The sequence below is a fragment of the Thunnus albacares genome, chromosome 24 (assembly GCF_914725855.1).
Source record: "Thunnus albacares chromosome 24, fThuAlb1.1, whole genome shotgun sequence".
In the NCBI taxonomy this organism is placed as follows: domain Eukaryota; kingdom Metazoa; phylum Chordata; class Actinopteri; order Scombriformes; family Scombridae; genus Thunnus; species Thunnus albacares.
Genome location: NC_058129.1, coordinates 14,019,217 through 14,031,976, shown reverse-complemented (window position 1 = coordinate 14,031,976; position 12,760 = coordinate 14,019,217). Strand labels below are relative to the sequence as shown.

Here is a 12,760-nt window from a genome sequence, read left to right as displayed (position 1 = left end):
AGTAGTAGTTGTAATAGTAATTGAATAATCCTGTTAAAACTAAAACTATAATATTCCATTATATTCATTTACAGATTACAGCCTTTATTTTATGGTGAATATTTTTAATAAAAATAATTTACTGTGTTTTTTTGACATTTACACTTAATGTAGAAAAAACAAAAAAAAACTGTAAAATAATACAGTAAATTTCTGTGAAATCACTTTTTTTTACAGTAGCCAAGGTTTTCTTTGCTGTCAAAATCTTCCTCACCAAGTACTTTTCTCTTCTCAACTTCTTCTCTTCTGTCAAGAAAGAGTCTTAATAATGTCATCTACAATGTTTAATTTATTTAGTTTTATATAACAAGTAAGTCACATTGGGTTCTTTTGCAAGGGGAATATGATCAAGACAGTTGCATGAGGTTAGACAAAACAATACTAAAAAAGAATTATTTTTAAAAAAAAATGAGCTACAGCAGGAACAGAGACGTGTATGACTTTCATTATAGGTAGGTACTGTCCAGTGCTGAATAAACTGCATCCGCCATATTTTAAAAATGAGTCACAAACAAGCATCCGGTGCTGTAAGTTCGGGAATTTTGTTTCTCTTCTCCAACTCTATACTGTGAACACTTTGGCCCACCAGAATAAAGAGCACGCCAGCAAGCAGGCAGAAGAAGACGGCGACCGGAGCCAGGAGGAATGAGGGGCCATGTTGGATGCTGAGATGGAAGGAAGGGCAGCTGGAGACTCTCTGATGGAGGACAAACTGCTCCAGAGTGTCCAGTACCTGGACCCACATCAGATACATCACCAGCACTGCCAGCAGACACAAGCCTGACAGAAATAGAAAATCATAGTTAATGTTCAAGATTCAAATTGTTACATCATTTCAAAATTATTTAATCATCGTATTTGTTATGAGATGTTTCCATGTCTTTTCCACCGGATGATTATGCTGATCATGTAAGATGATTTAAAACATTTTATGTCAAAGTGTCAGCAAATCTATACGGCATCCATAAATAAACAAGACTTTTCTGCTCAGATTACAAAGCCCAGCTCTGAAACGGCAACATTAACCTTTTTATCTTTACATAAGATGTAAATGGAAGCTTGTATGAATAATATTTGAATTATTTGTGTCAGATTACTCATGTATTTCAAAGGCAACCCTGAATAAATCTTTCTTGGCTTATTTTGCAATATCACTTACATAGATCATACTTTAAAGCAAATGTTCTCTCTGTATGGATATGAAGCAAGACATTTGATTTATGGTCAGAAGCAGCGATCGCGTTCTAAGGATTTGGCAGCCATGACATAAGAGATGCCTGGATGAGCTGAGACTGAATATATTCATTATGGCTGATGGGTTAAGCAATGCTTGAGGTCAGCTTCAAGACTTTTCAAAAAAGATTACAGTTAACTTTGTTGTACTTGAGTATTTTCCATGCTAGAATATAAATTTTGGGAAATCTTCAAGCCCACTTCAAAACTACAATCCTGTGTGAACGGAGAAATAAAGAGAAACAGGAAGAAAGTTCAAGCCAAGAGCTGCAACAAATGCACAAACAAAGCTGTGGCTCTTCCCCTCTAAAATCTCAATGCCACTTAAAACACTTTTGAACATTATACAGGAAAAAAATGGAGCAAAAACACACAACATAAGACTGTGAGTGAGACTGATGGTGACACACACACACACACACACACACACACACACACACACACACACACACACCGAACATGAGCTCAAACACACCGAGGCTTTTTAAGAAAGGCGATTCTACCTAATGAGCAGGCCAGCCCCAGCAAACACCATCAAAATTAGTAACATTTTTTGTTTTAATTACTGTTTAAACTGCAAAACATTTGTTATGAATATAACAATTAATCATTACATTATTTGTAGGTAAGACATAAAAATAGTCCATCTATACTATTTACATTTTTTTGAATCTTATTTAATTAATTACATAAAAGCCATATTTTTACACTTAAAACAATAATAATAATCTTTGTGCAAAATTTGGTTTTATTAATTTAAATAAACACATATTTCAGGTATGATGAGGATCATACTTAAAAATCTTGTCTGAAATCTGGTGCAGAGATCTCTCAGGCAAGTGTTTTATGTTGGACTCATTTCCATCATTAATACACACATTATTATAATGTTGTGTTGTAGCCGCATGCGACCACACATGCTGCAACATTTCAGGTCAAATGTTTATTTCTAACCTAGTGATTTCTTTTAACCCCAGATACATCATCAACAAGTGAACTGACCATCAGCTGCCTCCAGAATGAAGGGGACCCTCCACTTGTTGCAATACTGCAATATAATGTACTTATGTATTTCTTTTTATTATTTTTTTCTAACAATCTCATAAATTGAACTCAAGAGACAGGTGAGTAAATATTTTGTGTTTCTATTTCATCTTTTTTCTTTCTAAACTTTCCTTTTTTCTGTTTTAACAATAAAAAAACACTCCTGTTCCTTATTGACAGTTCAATGTGTGTGTGTTTTGAATCTTCCTGCATCAATAACTTAATTAACTTAACAGCACTTAATACAAATGGTGAGATTTATGAGGTTTCATCTCAGACATTGAACACCTGTGCTTGAGCAAATCAGGAGCTAAACTCAGCTGTGAGTAATGATACCTAACGAGTGGATTCAGGCGGATTGCAAACTCAAAATAGAAAACAAACTTGTAATTAGAAAATGTCTTCATACCACAGACCCTTATTCATGAGAAAATCATTTTACTAAAGTCATTAAAAATGTGTTACTTTACTATATAAGTGTTAATGAAGTTGCTTGAGAAAACATGATGTGGTGACCATTTTTTATAACACAATGCACAAAACAAATATGTGACTTCTGGGTGTAAAAATATTTATGTTTTCCAAATATTTTGAGAAAATCATTGATTTTTTGTTTCTTTTTGCTTAAACATAAGTTAGACCATCCAAAATAGTAATATGAAACTTCAATTATTGTGATTTTTTAAACAATTAATTAATTAATTAATTAAAAGATATGCAGATCGCTGGATCAGTGATCTTTAAATGGGGGAGATCTGAACTGGACTATGATTTGGAAAAATGTTGGGAAACCTCTGAGGCCCACAAGCAATAAATTGTTATTATTTACAAAAATGCTAAATGGCTCTCAAATGATTAATGCATGAAATGCAAAACTCAAAAAGGTGCGGTGATGCATTTGCTGTGGGAGTGTGTTAGACTTTTGGGAAGATTCTTTAAATTACAGAGCATCTGAATATTCAAATTTCTTTCTTTCCTAATTGTGTATATTGGGAGACAATTATCAGTTGTTTTCTGCGTTAAGTTTTTGTGAGAAAGAGATGAATGATACATAACAAAAAAGAAATTAAAAAAGACATACGAGTACAATAATATAAGTGACATCTGTTTTAAATTTGCCAGAATTGTGCTTTTTTTAAATTTAGCTGACGCATCCTTACCACCACAAAGCTGAAGGACCCCACCCACTTTATAGAGTTTGTGGTTGGACAGTGGGCCAGCACACATGACGATGAATCCACCAATGACAATGGCCGCCACACCTGTAACGAGGAAGATGCTCCAGAACGTCCTAAAAACTGAGAGACACTGAAAATGATCAACGCTGTAATTTATAGAATGATCAAATATTTAACATAAAAATACCAACCAATGGCTGATTGATGTTCGTAGGGTTCTGCAGGTAAACTGTGCAACTCCCCCCATTGTCTCACTGGCTCATTAACAGGAAACGGGAAGAGGAAAGCGGCCTGGCAGACCATTGATGGTGGCTGATTTGCTGAAGGGGAAAAAGCAGTTTTTAATGTTTTTTTAAAAGTCTCCAAGTTCAATCTGCTGTCGTTTGCCAGATTCGGAAGCCTAACTACCATCATTAATTATTTAATCAACCACACAGTGAAGGTTCTTACTGATCCAAATGTCCCACATAGAGTATTCATGAGAAAGGGCCTCGAAGGAGCATCGCCAAAACAGACCCTCATGGAACATCCTCACACCAGCCTAAAACCATAAAACAATGTCTTGAAAAAAGAAAATCTTCCTCCTCAACACCATCCATGAAATTCATGTGATGCATTTGATGGATACTTTGCTGTATTTCGATCAGGAGTCAGTGTTTGTATGCTGAGCTGCAGTAGGGCTTCTAAAAGACTCATAACTACGTGATTCGACTACCTCAGACGCCATCTCTTACATCGGAGGCACACTAGCAAAGGATCTTGTAACGGCTAAGGAACAGCTCAAGGAATTTGATGGAGTATCTGTTTGACCTCTGCACTTCTAACCGAGCTACACGTCATGTTTGCTGTCTATGAATGTGAGGAGATTTTACGGTCGCATAGGGTAAAACCTGAGCCTGGGGCCTGTTTCACAAAAGTGATTTGCTGGACACGCAGCTGACACGCAGATCACAAATGGTGCTAGCATCCTATTTCATAAATGATCACTCAAATGTCACTCTTGTCCTACAGTCCTCTCACATGCTCATGCATGGGTCATGAGTATGATGCATCTTTTGATTATTTAGGTGTCAAAATGAAGAGGAAATGATCTGATGTTGCAGATTTGGTGAAACAAGCCCCTAGCCCCATTGATAATATTAATGCAGCCTAACTTGAGCAGCTTTATATCACTTAAAAACTTGTTTTAATCCACTTTTATTATTATCAGCTACTCTTTTACTCCCTTTTTATTACATTTGGGGTTACCTGTTGCCTGCACTATCATTCAGTTTAATTCTACTTTAATTTTCATCATCCTTGTGGTGTTCTGATGCTTCCCTTTGCCTTGAGACCCTGCTTTGCCACATTTTAAGTGTGCAATTTTATGTTTTAATACCTTAGCGTTGCTCTTCCCGTCTCTCAGGACACGTCCTCCAGGTCTTTCTTCTGGCTGGCTGCAGGTCTCAGCAGCCAGCAGCCAGTATTCTGTCCCGCAGGACAGCAGTGTGGACAGAAATCCTGTTGCTCCAAAGAATAAAGCCAAGAAGAGGAGCACCTTCAACCTCTCAGCAGGAGACATAGCTGTCTGTCCGTCTATTCAGACTTATCTGTTTCAGTATTTGTTTTCCATGGGTGAAGTCTATGAATCTCTTTGCTTTCTAAAACTTGAGATTTCATGTTCAAAAACATAAAAAACTCCCACATTCCTAAGAAGCATGATTACATAACATATCCATGTATTCACTGCTCTTCTACAGCAACAAATGAGTGACTGTCATGCATCAAACAAGCTTCTGGACGGTATTTTCCCCCTCCTATACTGACCAATCAGGAGCATGAAGTGTCTGAATGAAAATAAATGCTGGCATCATGTGTTGGTCACTTTAAAGGGATCCAGTTACAGGGGGTTTCTACCCAGACAGAAATAGCAGTGTTCTGTTAAGAATAGATGCCACATTTAACACAGAGGCTACGATATTTCATCACAAATTTAAGTTCAACTTGAAAAAAAAAAACAGAAATCACAACTGTAGAAATATCTCCTTGGCATTTATTGGAATGCCAGCATTGAAATCCAGATTTGGTACAGTACAAGGCTATCCAGTATAACTGAGATCTAGGCAACAGTGATGGTCCAACAACAGTCATTCAAACTGCATGTTCATATATTAATACAACTTTTTTTTTTTTTCTGTCAAGACAGGCTGTCCAAGAGATGATTAATACAAAGAATAAAAAAGGTCAAAAGGAAAGCAGTGTGCAATTAGTCACAATGCTGCAGAGGAAAACAGGAATTGTTGTCAGTGAAACCTGGAAAAAAATATTTGAACAGATTTTTTTTTTAATGCCTGACTTATTTAATAATCTAAATTCAAATACATTTTTTTTTTCCAGGTACTGAGGGACATTTCAAAAAAAGTGGAAAAAAAAGACCAAAAAGAAAAATCAGGAATGGAAAGTATTTCTTATGATTGTTTTTTTTTTTATAATGTCTTGTATGTTTGCACCCATTTGATGACTTGATGAAAATGGTGTTTTATGGTGTTTGTGGAAAATGATCTAACTAAGTGTGTCCTGCTTCTTGAAACAACCCCTCAGTTTTCTTTCTTTTTTTTTTTTTAGAGTATATAACAGCAAGAACCCAACCCATATACACAGAGAAGTGCATTTTTACAGGACTCATGTTGATTAATTACATATTACAACCCTGTGAGGATATTATAAGTACATATACGAGGCACGCAGAAATTAAAGATTTTTATCACCTATTATTAACCTACTTGCAGTAAACATTTTTATTTGAGGATCCTTTGGGCTGAGTCACCTCTTTCCTCTAATTTGTGAGGAGATTGCCGCTCTTTTGGCAGTTTGTTTGGTCCACTGTCGCTCTATCCGAATGAACAGGTCTGTCGGAGCATCTGTGCAAAGGCTCACGGGACTTCCACAGCGTGTGAGGTGTTGCGGTGCTTCCTCCGTTGTTTTCCTCGGCCTCCGCTGAATGCGCTCCTCCCGAGGCCTAAGACATGACTCCGAATACGGGGTTGTGGCGGCAGATGCTCGGTCCGATCTCCTCGTAGTCTTTCTTGGTGTGGCACACTTGGTAGAACTCGGGCTGCCGAAACAAAGTTGACCTCAGTTAATGTCATTTCTCTTTACATTCATCAATGGATGATGTTTTTTGGCAGATTAAATGCTGAAAAACAGTTCAACACCCACACAAAGGGTTCAAAGTTTATTAAAGGAATAGATTGTCATTGGATCAAACGTAACGAAATCTTTCTTCCAGCACATCTAATTAACATCACTAATTAACATCACAGTGTTTGTTTAGTCCGAGCAAAAACCAAAGTGTAAAAATGAGAAGTTGTGGTGTTATGGAGGGTTTTGTGTTGGACTATTTCCTCGTGATTGCCTGGTGACCTCACAGCGACGACAAAACTCTTCTCATAGAACTCTTGGCAAGAAAACAAACGCGTGTATTTCCCAAAATGTCAGACCGTTCCTTTAACATTAACGTCGTTGACATAAGACTGATGAAAAGCAGCAGGAGAGACGATTATTTGCTGTTAGAGAAGCTGAAAATATCGTTTTTATACTCACAGTTGAAGCCAGCATTGATCCTCCGAACCAGACAGCGTACCTCTGCATGTGATGAGTGATGACCTGCACATCAATGGGCTTGGGCTACAAAAAAAAAGGATAATTTACTCAGTTATTTTAAAAAAAAGCCACAAAACTACTTCCTGTAAACCCATTTTGCAGAGAAAAAGGCGAAACTACACATTTCCAAACTGTAGTAGCAGAAATGCAAATAATTTTGCTTGCACGAGTCCTTATTCCTGCTCCCCACCTTCAACTTGCCGCCGCTCAGCTCTTCGCTAATTTTCAGCCGAGCGTCCACAGTCCTCTTGAGGTCCCTCTGCAGACGTCTGCCAAAGTCCCTGAACATGGTGGAGCCTCCGGAGAGCACAATGTTCTGCGACACAAGAAAGAGGCAGGTAGACGTTAATAAAAAACAGACATGCACACTAACGGTTATGCTTGTAAAATGTAGAGGGATGTGTTTCTGTACCTTGTAGAGTGGACGCCTGACATCTATGGGGCAGTTCTGGATGACTTCATCCACCACCTCTGAGATTGGCTGGGTGAAGTCTGGGTTAGCAAACTGGAGGAGATCAAATGGTTAAGTAAAATTTCAAAAAAATGGTTTTGCTTAGAAATTGCTCAATTTGAGTGAGAATAAATCTGTTGCACCTCAGGATGGAAGAAGATCTCCGGCCCCAGGAAGCGCTCATAGCCAACGTCGATGGTGAACTCCTTCTTGGAGATGGCGTTGATGCCCGTGTACTGCTTGATCCACTTGGAGCCGTCTGTGTCGTACTTGTTGAACTCCTTAACAAGGTCGGGGCAGACATAGCTGAACCGCTCCTAAAGCAACACAATATGGTAGAACTGTTAGAGGATAAAACCAGAAAAACAACTCAGCAGCAGTTATGATGAAGTACTGCTCACAACAATGTTTAAGGGAAAAGAAAACAACCAACAACTATATGGAAAATGAAACTTTTGGTTTAATTACAAAAGAGGGGTCCGTTGTGACTTTTGTTCTGTATATTTTCTCTCTATTTTAAACCTCTACTGTTCATTTCACTTCCTTAAAGTGAGTCATATGCTTCTGTAGCCCCACTGACCTCTAGTGGTCACACGGAGAAATGCATGACAGCGTCTGTTGAGAGTATCACTTCATTTACTTGGGCCGTGTTTTTGCACGTTTCGGTACATGAACATGGCATGACTCAAAGCGAAATAATATAACATCCTTAAACTGACCACAGCAGAGTCTGATACTGTGCAGAGTGGACAGCTTCACACAGCAAAAACACGTTTCTAACATAAACAATATCACATACAAAGCAGAAACATGTTAGGGTTCATGTGGAGTTCATAAACATCTTTTAAATATGTTTAAAACCTACAAAGAGTGTTTGATACTAGGGAGACTGATTTAGGGTGGAGTAAAACAACCAGTGAGCCAGACTTGGCAAAAATAAGATGTTCCTCCTGTCTGACTCAGTTGGTAAATAATAGCTTTCAGACTTTCTTAAGGCCATAAAGACAGAATGGGTCAATTACAGGAAGCAATACTAACCTTGACAGCTTTGGCTGTCTCCAGAGATTGTTCAGGAGGTATCCCCACCTCTCGTTCCCTCAGCAGCTGTTGGGTGAAGTACGTGATGTCTCGACCAGCGATGGGGATGTGCTTAATGCAGCTACCGATGACGTAGCCTTCAGCCTGGAGCATAAAAATGCACAAGTTTGAGAATGAGAAAGGAGCAAAAAGATGTATGTTTGTTTTGTTTTTTTTATGTGGAGAAATGTGAAAGAGAAGCCTGGAAAGGTGGAACGTACCACAGGGATGACGTGTGTGACTCCATCTCCGCTGTCAATCACGGTCCCTGTCAGTGTGCGTTCTCCCACCTGTCTGGATGTCCAGGATGCAGCCAGCGCCAGGACAGCCTGATGCAGAAAAACACATCTCATTATTAAAAACAACGCTTTACTACATTTTTTCTCAAAACGGCTGAGGCATAAATTCAATTCAAACTGTGTCACTTAACAAAACTGCATAATTTACAGCCTCAGTTTTGAAAGGATTGTAACAATTATAAGATTTAAGAAATACCTCCACTCTTTTTTGAACACTGTGCAGGATTTAAATCAAGTGGAAAGAATAACACAGACTGTCAAACTCAAAATGAAGAAGTGAAAATGTCTATTTCCTCATGAACATCCTCTGAATCTCTGTGAGAAAGAGTCAAATCTATTTCTATCTACAACCCACAAGTTTGGTTACAAAAGTGTTTCAACTAGTTGTGATACTTTTGGTTTAACTGGTTTTAAATTTATTGCTACAACTTTATAAATTAATGGTTAAAACTGAAGCGTCTGAAAACAGAAAAAAAATGGCAGATGACGGCTGGTGGCAAGTGTTCATTTCAGGTGCTGGAATGTTTTGGAAACTTACCTGAACAGCAATGTAGAGACCTGGAACATTGAATGACTCAAACATGATCTCAGCTGTGTACTCTCTGTTTTCTGGTGTGTTGAGGGGAGGCTCTGTCTGGAGAGAGATGCACAAAAATCTCATGTGAATACTGTATGAATATTCTACATTTTTAGACACAGAAGACATACTTGACTTCACTTTTTACTATTTATAAATGAAACTGCTCATGCTTTTTAGTTTCAGAGTGACTCATCATCTGAACTTTAAGGTTTTGGACAGTTTTTCTGTCATGAAACAGTCCCCTACTTCCTTACTTTTATGACATTTTTTGGAATTAGACTTTTCTTAATAGTGCAATCAAACAGCCAGAGGGTTTTACAGGAGAACAGGGTCAGTCCCCTGTTCTAGCTACAAAATAAAAGAACCTATCTGTCTTACATCAGCTCAAGCCATAAAACATTATCGTCACATTGTTTTGTGCAATTGGAAGTCATTTTTTTGTGTGCCAGACTCTAATAGTCTTGTACAGGCTGACATGGAGAAAATCTGTTTCTGTTTTCACAACTTTTGACACAATTTAAGTCTATATTTGTGTTTATTACATCTTTGTGGTTTCTAAATATTTATGGTAGTTGTTCTTCACATATACGGTACAAAAGATAAGCTGCTTTTAATGCCATGTTGTTTTAGCTTTTAGCAATTAATAATAAAGAAAAGATCAGAGAGACTGAAGAGAGCTGAAGTGCAAATTTAGAGGTTTCAGACTTGAAACAGATCCATGAGTTTCTAACACCTCACAGTTTGATTCATGTTGCAATCTACTTTACTACACAACTCTGTGCTGATGCAATAGGATCTGGTTTGCATAAAGAGATTAACAACAAAAAAGAGAGAAATATTGCCTAATTCCAACCTCTCCAAACACCACTTTCACCTGTATGAGAGGTTGTAATTCTCATCGAATGCATGTAGTTCTGGTCTTACCAAGAGGAAATAATGATCTTCAGGTTCTGCCCGCAGATACTTGAAGATGACCTGCTCCATAAATCTCTCCATCAGGTCCCAGTCTTCCACTATTCCATGACGGATGGGCCACTGGGAACAAGGAAGGAAAACAGATCAAATGTCAAACGTCTCATCCTGAAGCTTAAATCACACTGCTTCACAAAACAAAATGCCATCTGACCCAGTTCAGCTCTCCTGCCTACCTTTGTTGCATATGATGGTTTGTCGATGGCTTCATCCCCGATGAAGAAGTCCAGGTCATCAACCCCCTTCATCATCCTGCGCTGGGCCTGGTCTCCGACCTTGGCTGACTCTTTGATTGCAATACCTGATGAGCAACAGTGTACAAGAATATTAACCTCAAAACAAGTACTCAGTAGATATAGAACAGCATGGTTAAAAAGTTATGATTTAGGACAAATCCATGCTTAAAAAAATCTCTATTATCACAGTAAGTCTGTTGATATCCATAAATCTACAACAGTTTTGATAAAATATTTATAATTTATGTATTTTTTTAAGCAAAACTACAAAAGATTGTTGTCTCCAGTTTCTCAAATGTGAAGATTTCCTGCTTTTCTTTGACAGTTAAGTGAATATCTTTTGGTTTTCAACTGTTGGTTGAACAAAACAACCGATATGAAGACGTCACAGTAGGCCTCAGGAATTTGTGATGGCTTTTTTACACTTTTCTGACATTTTGTACACCAAGCAGTTAACGGACAAAGTGTTCTGCAGATTAAAGGATTATGAAAACAATCATCAGCTGCAGCCTTTATTGTTGGTTCTGGTCTCTTTGTGGTGGCAATAACAAAAATATGGCCTAATCTGTCCTTAAAGTATGACAAGTCCTACATCTAGATGATGTCTATTTGTCCACCTGAAACTGTCTTCTTGGGGCAAATCATATTCTGATTTAATAAATACAGTATGATTACAACCAATGCAGTAGCAATGCAACCAACCATGATTTTTACTATCAATTTTATCAAAGTAATTCTGTAATTGTTTCATCCATAAAATGAGAAAAGTTTTTTAAAAAATAGCGAGTCATAATTCCCTAATGCCCAAGATGCCATCTTCAAATATCATGTTTTGTCTGACAGTCAGTCCAAAGATATTCATGTTTACTGTCACATTAAAGACTGAGAAAAGCAGCAAATACTGAAATGGAACTGGAGAATTTTTGGCATTTCTACTTGATGCATGTCATAAATTAATAATCACGATAATAATCACAATAATAATAATAACAATAACAATAATGATAAACTTTATATAGCACTTTTCTTTACAGAGTTACAAAATGCTTAACAGAAAGAAAATAAAGTATTTAAAACAGCTATTAAAACAGACAGAAATCATAAAACAGGGGAATAAAATGAAGATACACATAAATATAAACAGTCAAAAGTGGGATAATTAAACACAGCAACGTATCAAAGTAATTACAGATTATTTGGATGATAAACTTTAAATACATGTATTACACATTCATAACCATAAAACTCTAGATTTACTTATGTTAATGAAACAAGTTCCAGGCAAATAAATGTATAATTTGATGGTGTTTTGGGCATTTTTTACTTTACTTACATGACGGTATGATGAACTGAGGTTCTGTGTTTCCTGCATAACCAAGCTTTGTGTAGCTATAAAAAGAAAAATTAACACAATTATTAGGTTAAAATTTGCCCTCTTTTGGTTGCAGTATTTTCTGGAAATTATAGAAAGGCCAGTTAACTGAGTTACAGCTGAAATAATGAGGATATTGTGGTTTCTGCTCGGATAATAATCCAGGAAGTAACATTAGCTTGAGCAGCTAACAAAAGCTAATAAGCAAAGCCGTGTAGAAAACAACGTTACAGCATTACAAAGAAACCAATAAGGCTCTTTGGCTTCGGCTTTACGAACAATACAAGAAGAATAAAGTATGCAGGTGTGGTTAGTTTACGTTAGCAGACAACAGGGCGTTAGCTGGAAGTTTGACAGCCGCTAATGAAAGCCAGGCTAACGCTAACTAGCATCTCATTTCTCTCACTTACCCGGTGCCACAGTCAACAACACAAGCCGGCAGCCGACCAGCCATGCTCGCTCTCCTGTTATCTAGCTACAGGCGAATATATCAGGCGCCCGATTCGGATGGATATCTTTACTGTGACTGATTTTTGAGTTCGCAGCAGCCTGAATGAATAGCAGCAGTCACGGCCGATACGGGAACGCTTCCGGGTTCCCCGAAAGATTTCTTCTCTAGTGCAGGATGAGCAGCTTC

General features: G+C 37.6%; 2 protein-coding genes across 2 annotated transcripts; both read right to left on the bottom strand.

Annotated features, from left to right (window-relative positions):
• Nucleotides 1-310: 310 nt before the first annotated feature.
• On the bottom strand, nt 311-5,279 carry LOC122976515 (transmembrane protein 182-like). The gene is made up of 5 exons (XM_044345033.1): nt 4,873-5,279; nt 3,945-4,035; nt 3,686-3,814; nt 3,477-3,614; nt 311-819 (listed from the first exon to the last, which is right to left on the bottom strand). Exons 1-5 carry the CDS (start codon nt 5,053-5,055, stop codon nt 545-547), a joined length of 816 nt encoding a protein of 271 aa, XP_044200968.1. The 5' UTR covers nt 5,056-5,279; the 3' UTR covers nt 311-544.
• Nucleotides 5,280-5,504: 225 nt separating this feature from the next.
• On the bottom strand, nt 5,505-12,760 carry LOC122976514 (actin-related protein 3). Its single transcript, XM_044345032.1, has 12 exons — nt 12,534-12,760; nt 12,085-12,140; nt 10,692-10,816; nt 10,468-10,578; nt 9,502-9,597; nt 8,886-8,993; nt 8,626-8,769; nt 7,731-7,904; nt 7,549-7,641; nt 7,327-7,452; nt 7,077-7,160; nt 5,505-6,588 (listed from the first exon to the last, which is right to left on the bottom strand). The coding sequence occupies exons 1-12, from the start codon at nt 12,575-12,577 to the stop codon at nt 6,493-6,495; spliced, it is 1,257 nt and encodes a 418-aa protein (XP_044200967.1). The 5' UTR covers nt 12,578-12,760; the 3' UTR covers nt 5,505-6,492.

What these genes read in the sequence shown, in the direction of transcription:
- LOC122976515 (XM_044345033.1), bottom strand. Translation starts at nt 5,055, where the DNA reads ATGTCTCCTGCTGAGAGGTTGAAGGTGCTCCTCTTCTTGGCTTTATTC. An exon ending in TATGTGGGACATTTGGATCA is followed by an intron (nt 3,815 to 3,944) that starts GTAAGAACCTTC and finishes TTTCCCCTTCAG; the next exon opens with CAAATCAGCCACCATCAATG. An exon ending in GGTCCTTCAGCTTTGTGGTG is followed by an intron (nt 820 to 3,476) that starts GTAAGGATGCGT and finishes TATTTCTGTCAG; the next exon opens with GCTTGTGTCTGCTGGCAGTG.
- LOC122976514 (XM_044345032.1), bottom strand. Translation starts at nt 12,577, where the DNA reads ATGGCTGGTCGGCTGCCGGCTTGTGTTGTTGACTGTGGCACCGG. An exon ending in TCAGTTCATCATACCGTCAT is followed by an intron (nt 10,817 to 12,084) that starts GTAAGTAAAGTA and finishes GTTGCTCATCAG; the next exon opens with GTATTGCAATCAAAGAGTCA. An exon ending in TGAGCGGCGGCAAGTTGAAG is followed by an intron (nt 7,161 to 7,326) that starts GTGGGGAGCAGG and finishes TTTTTTTTGTAG; the next exon opens with CCCAAGCCCATTGATGTGCA.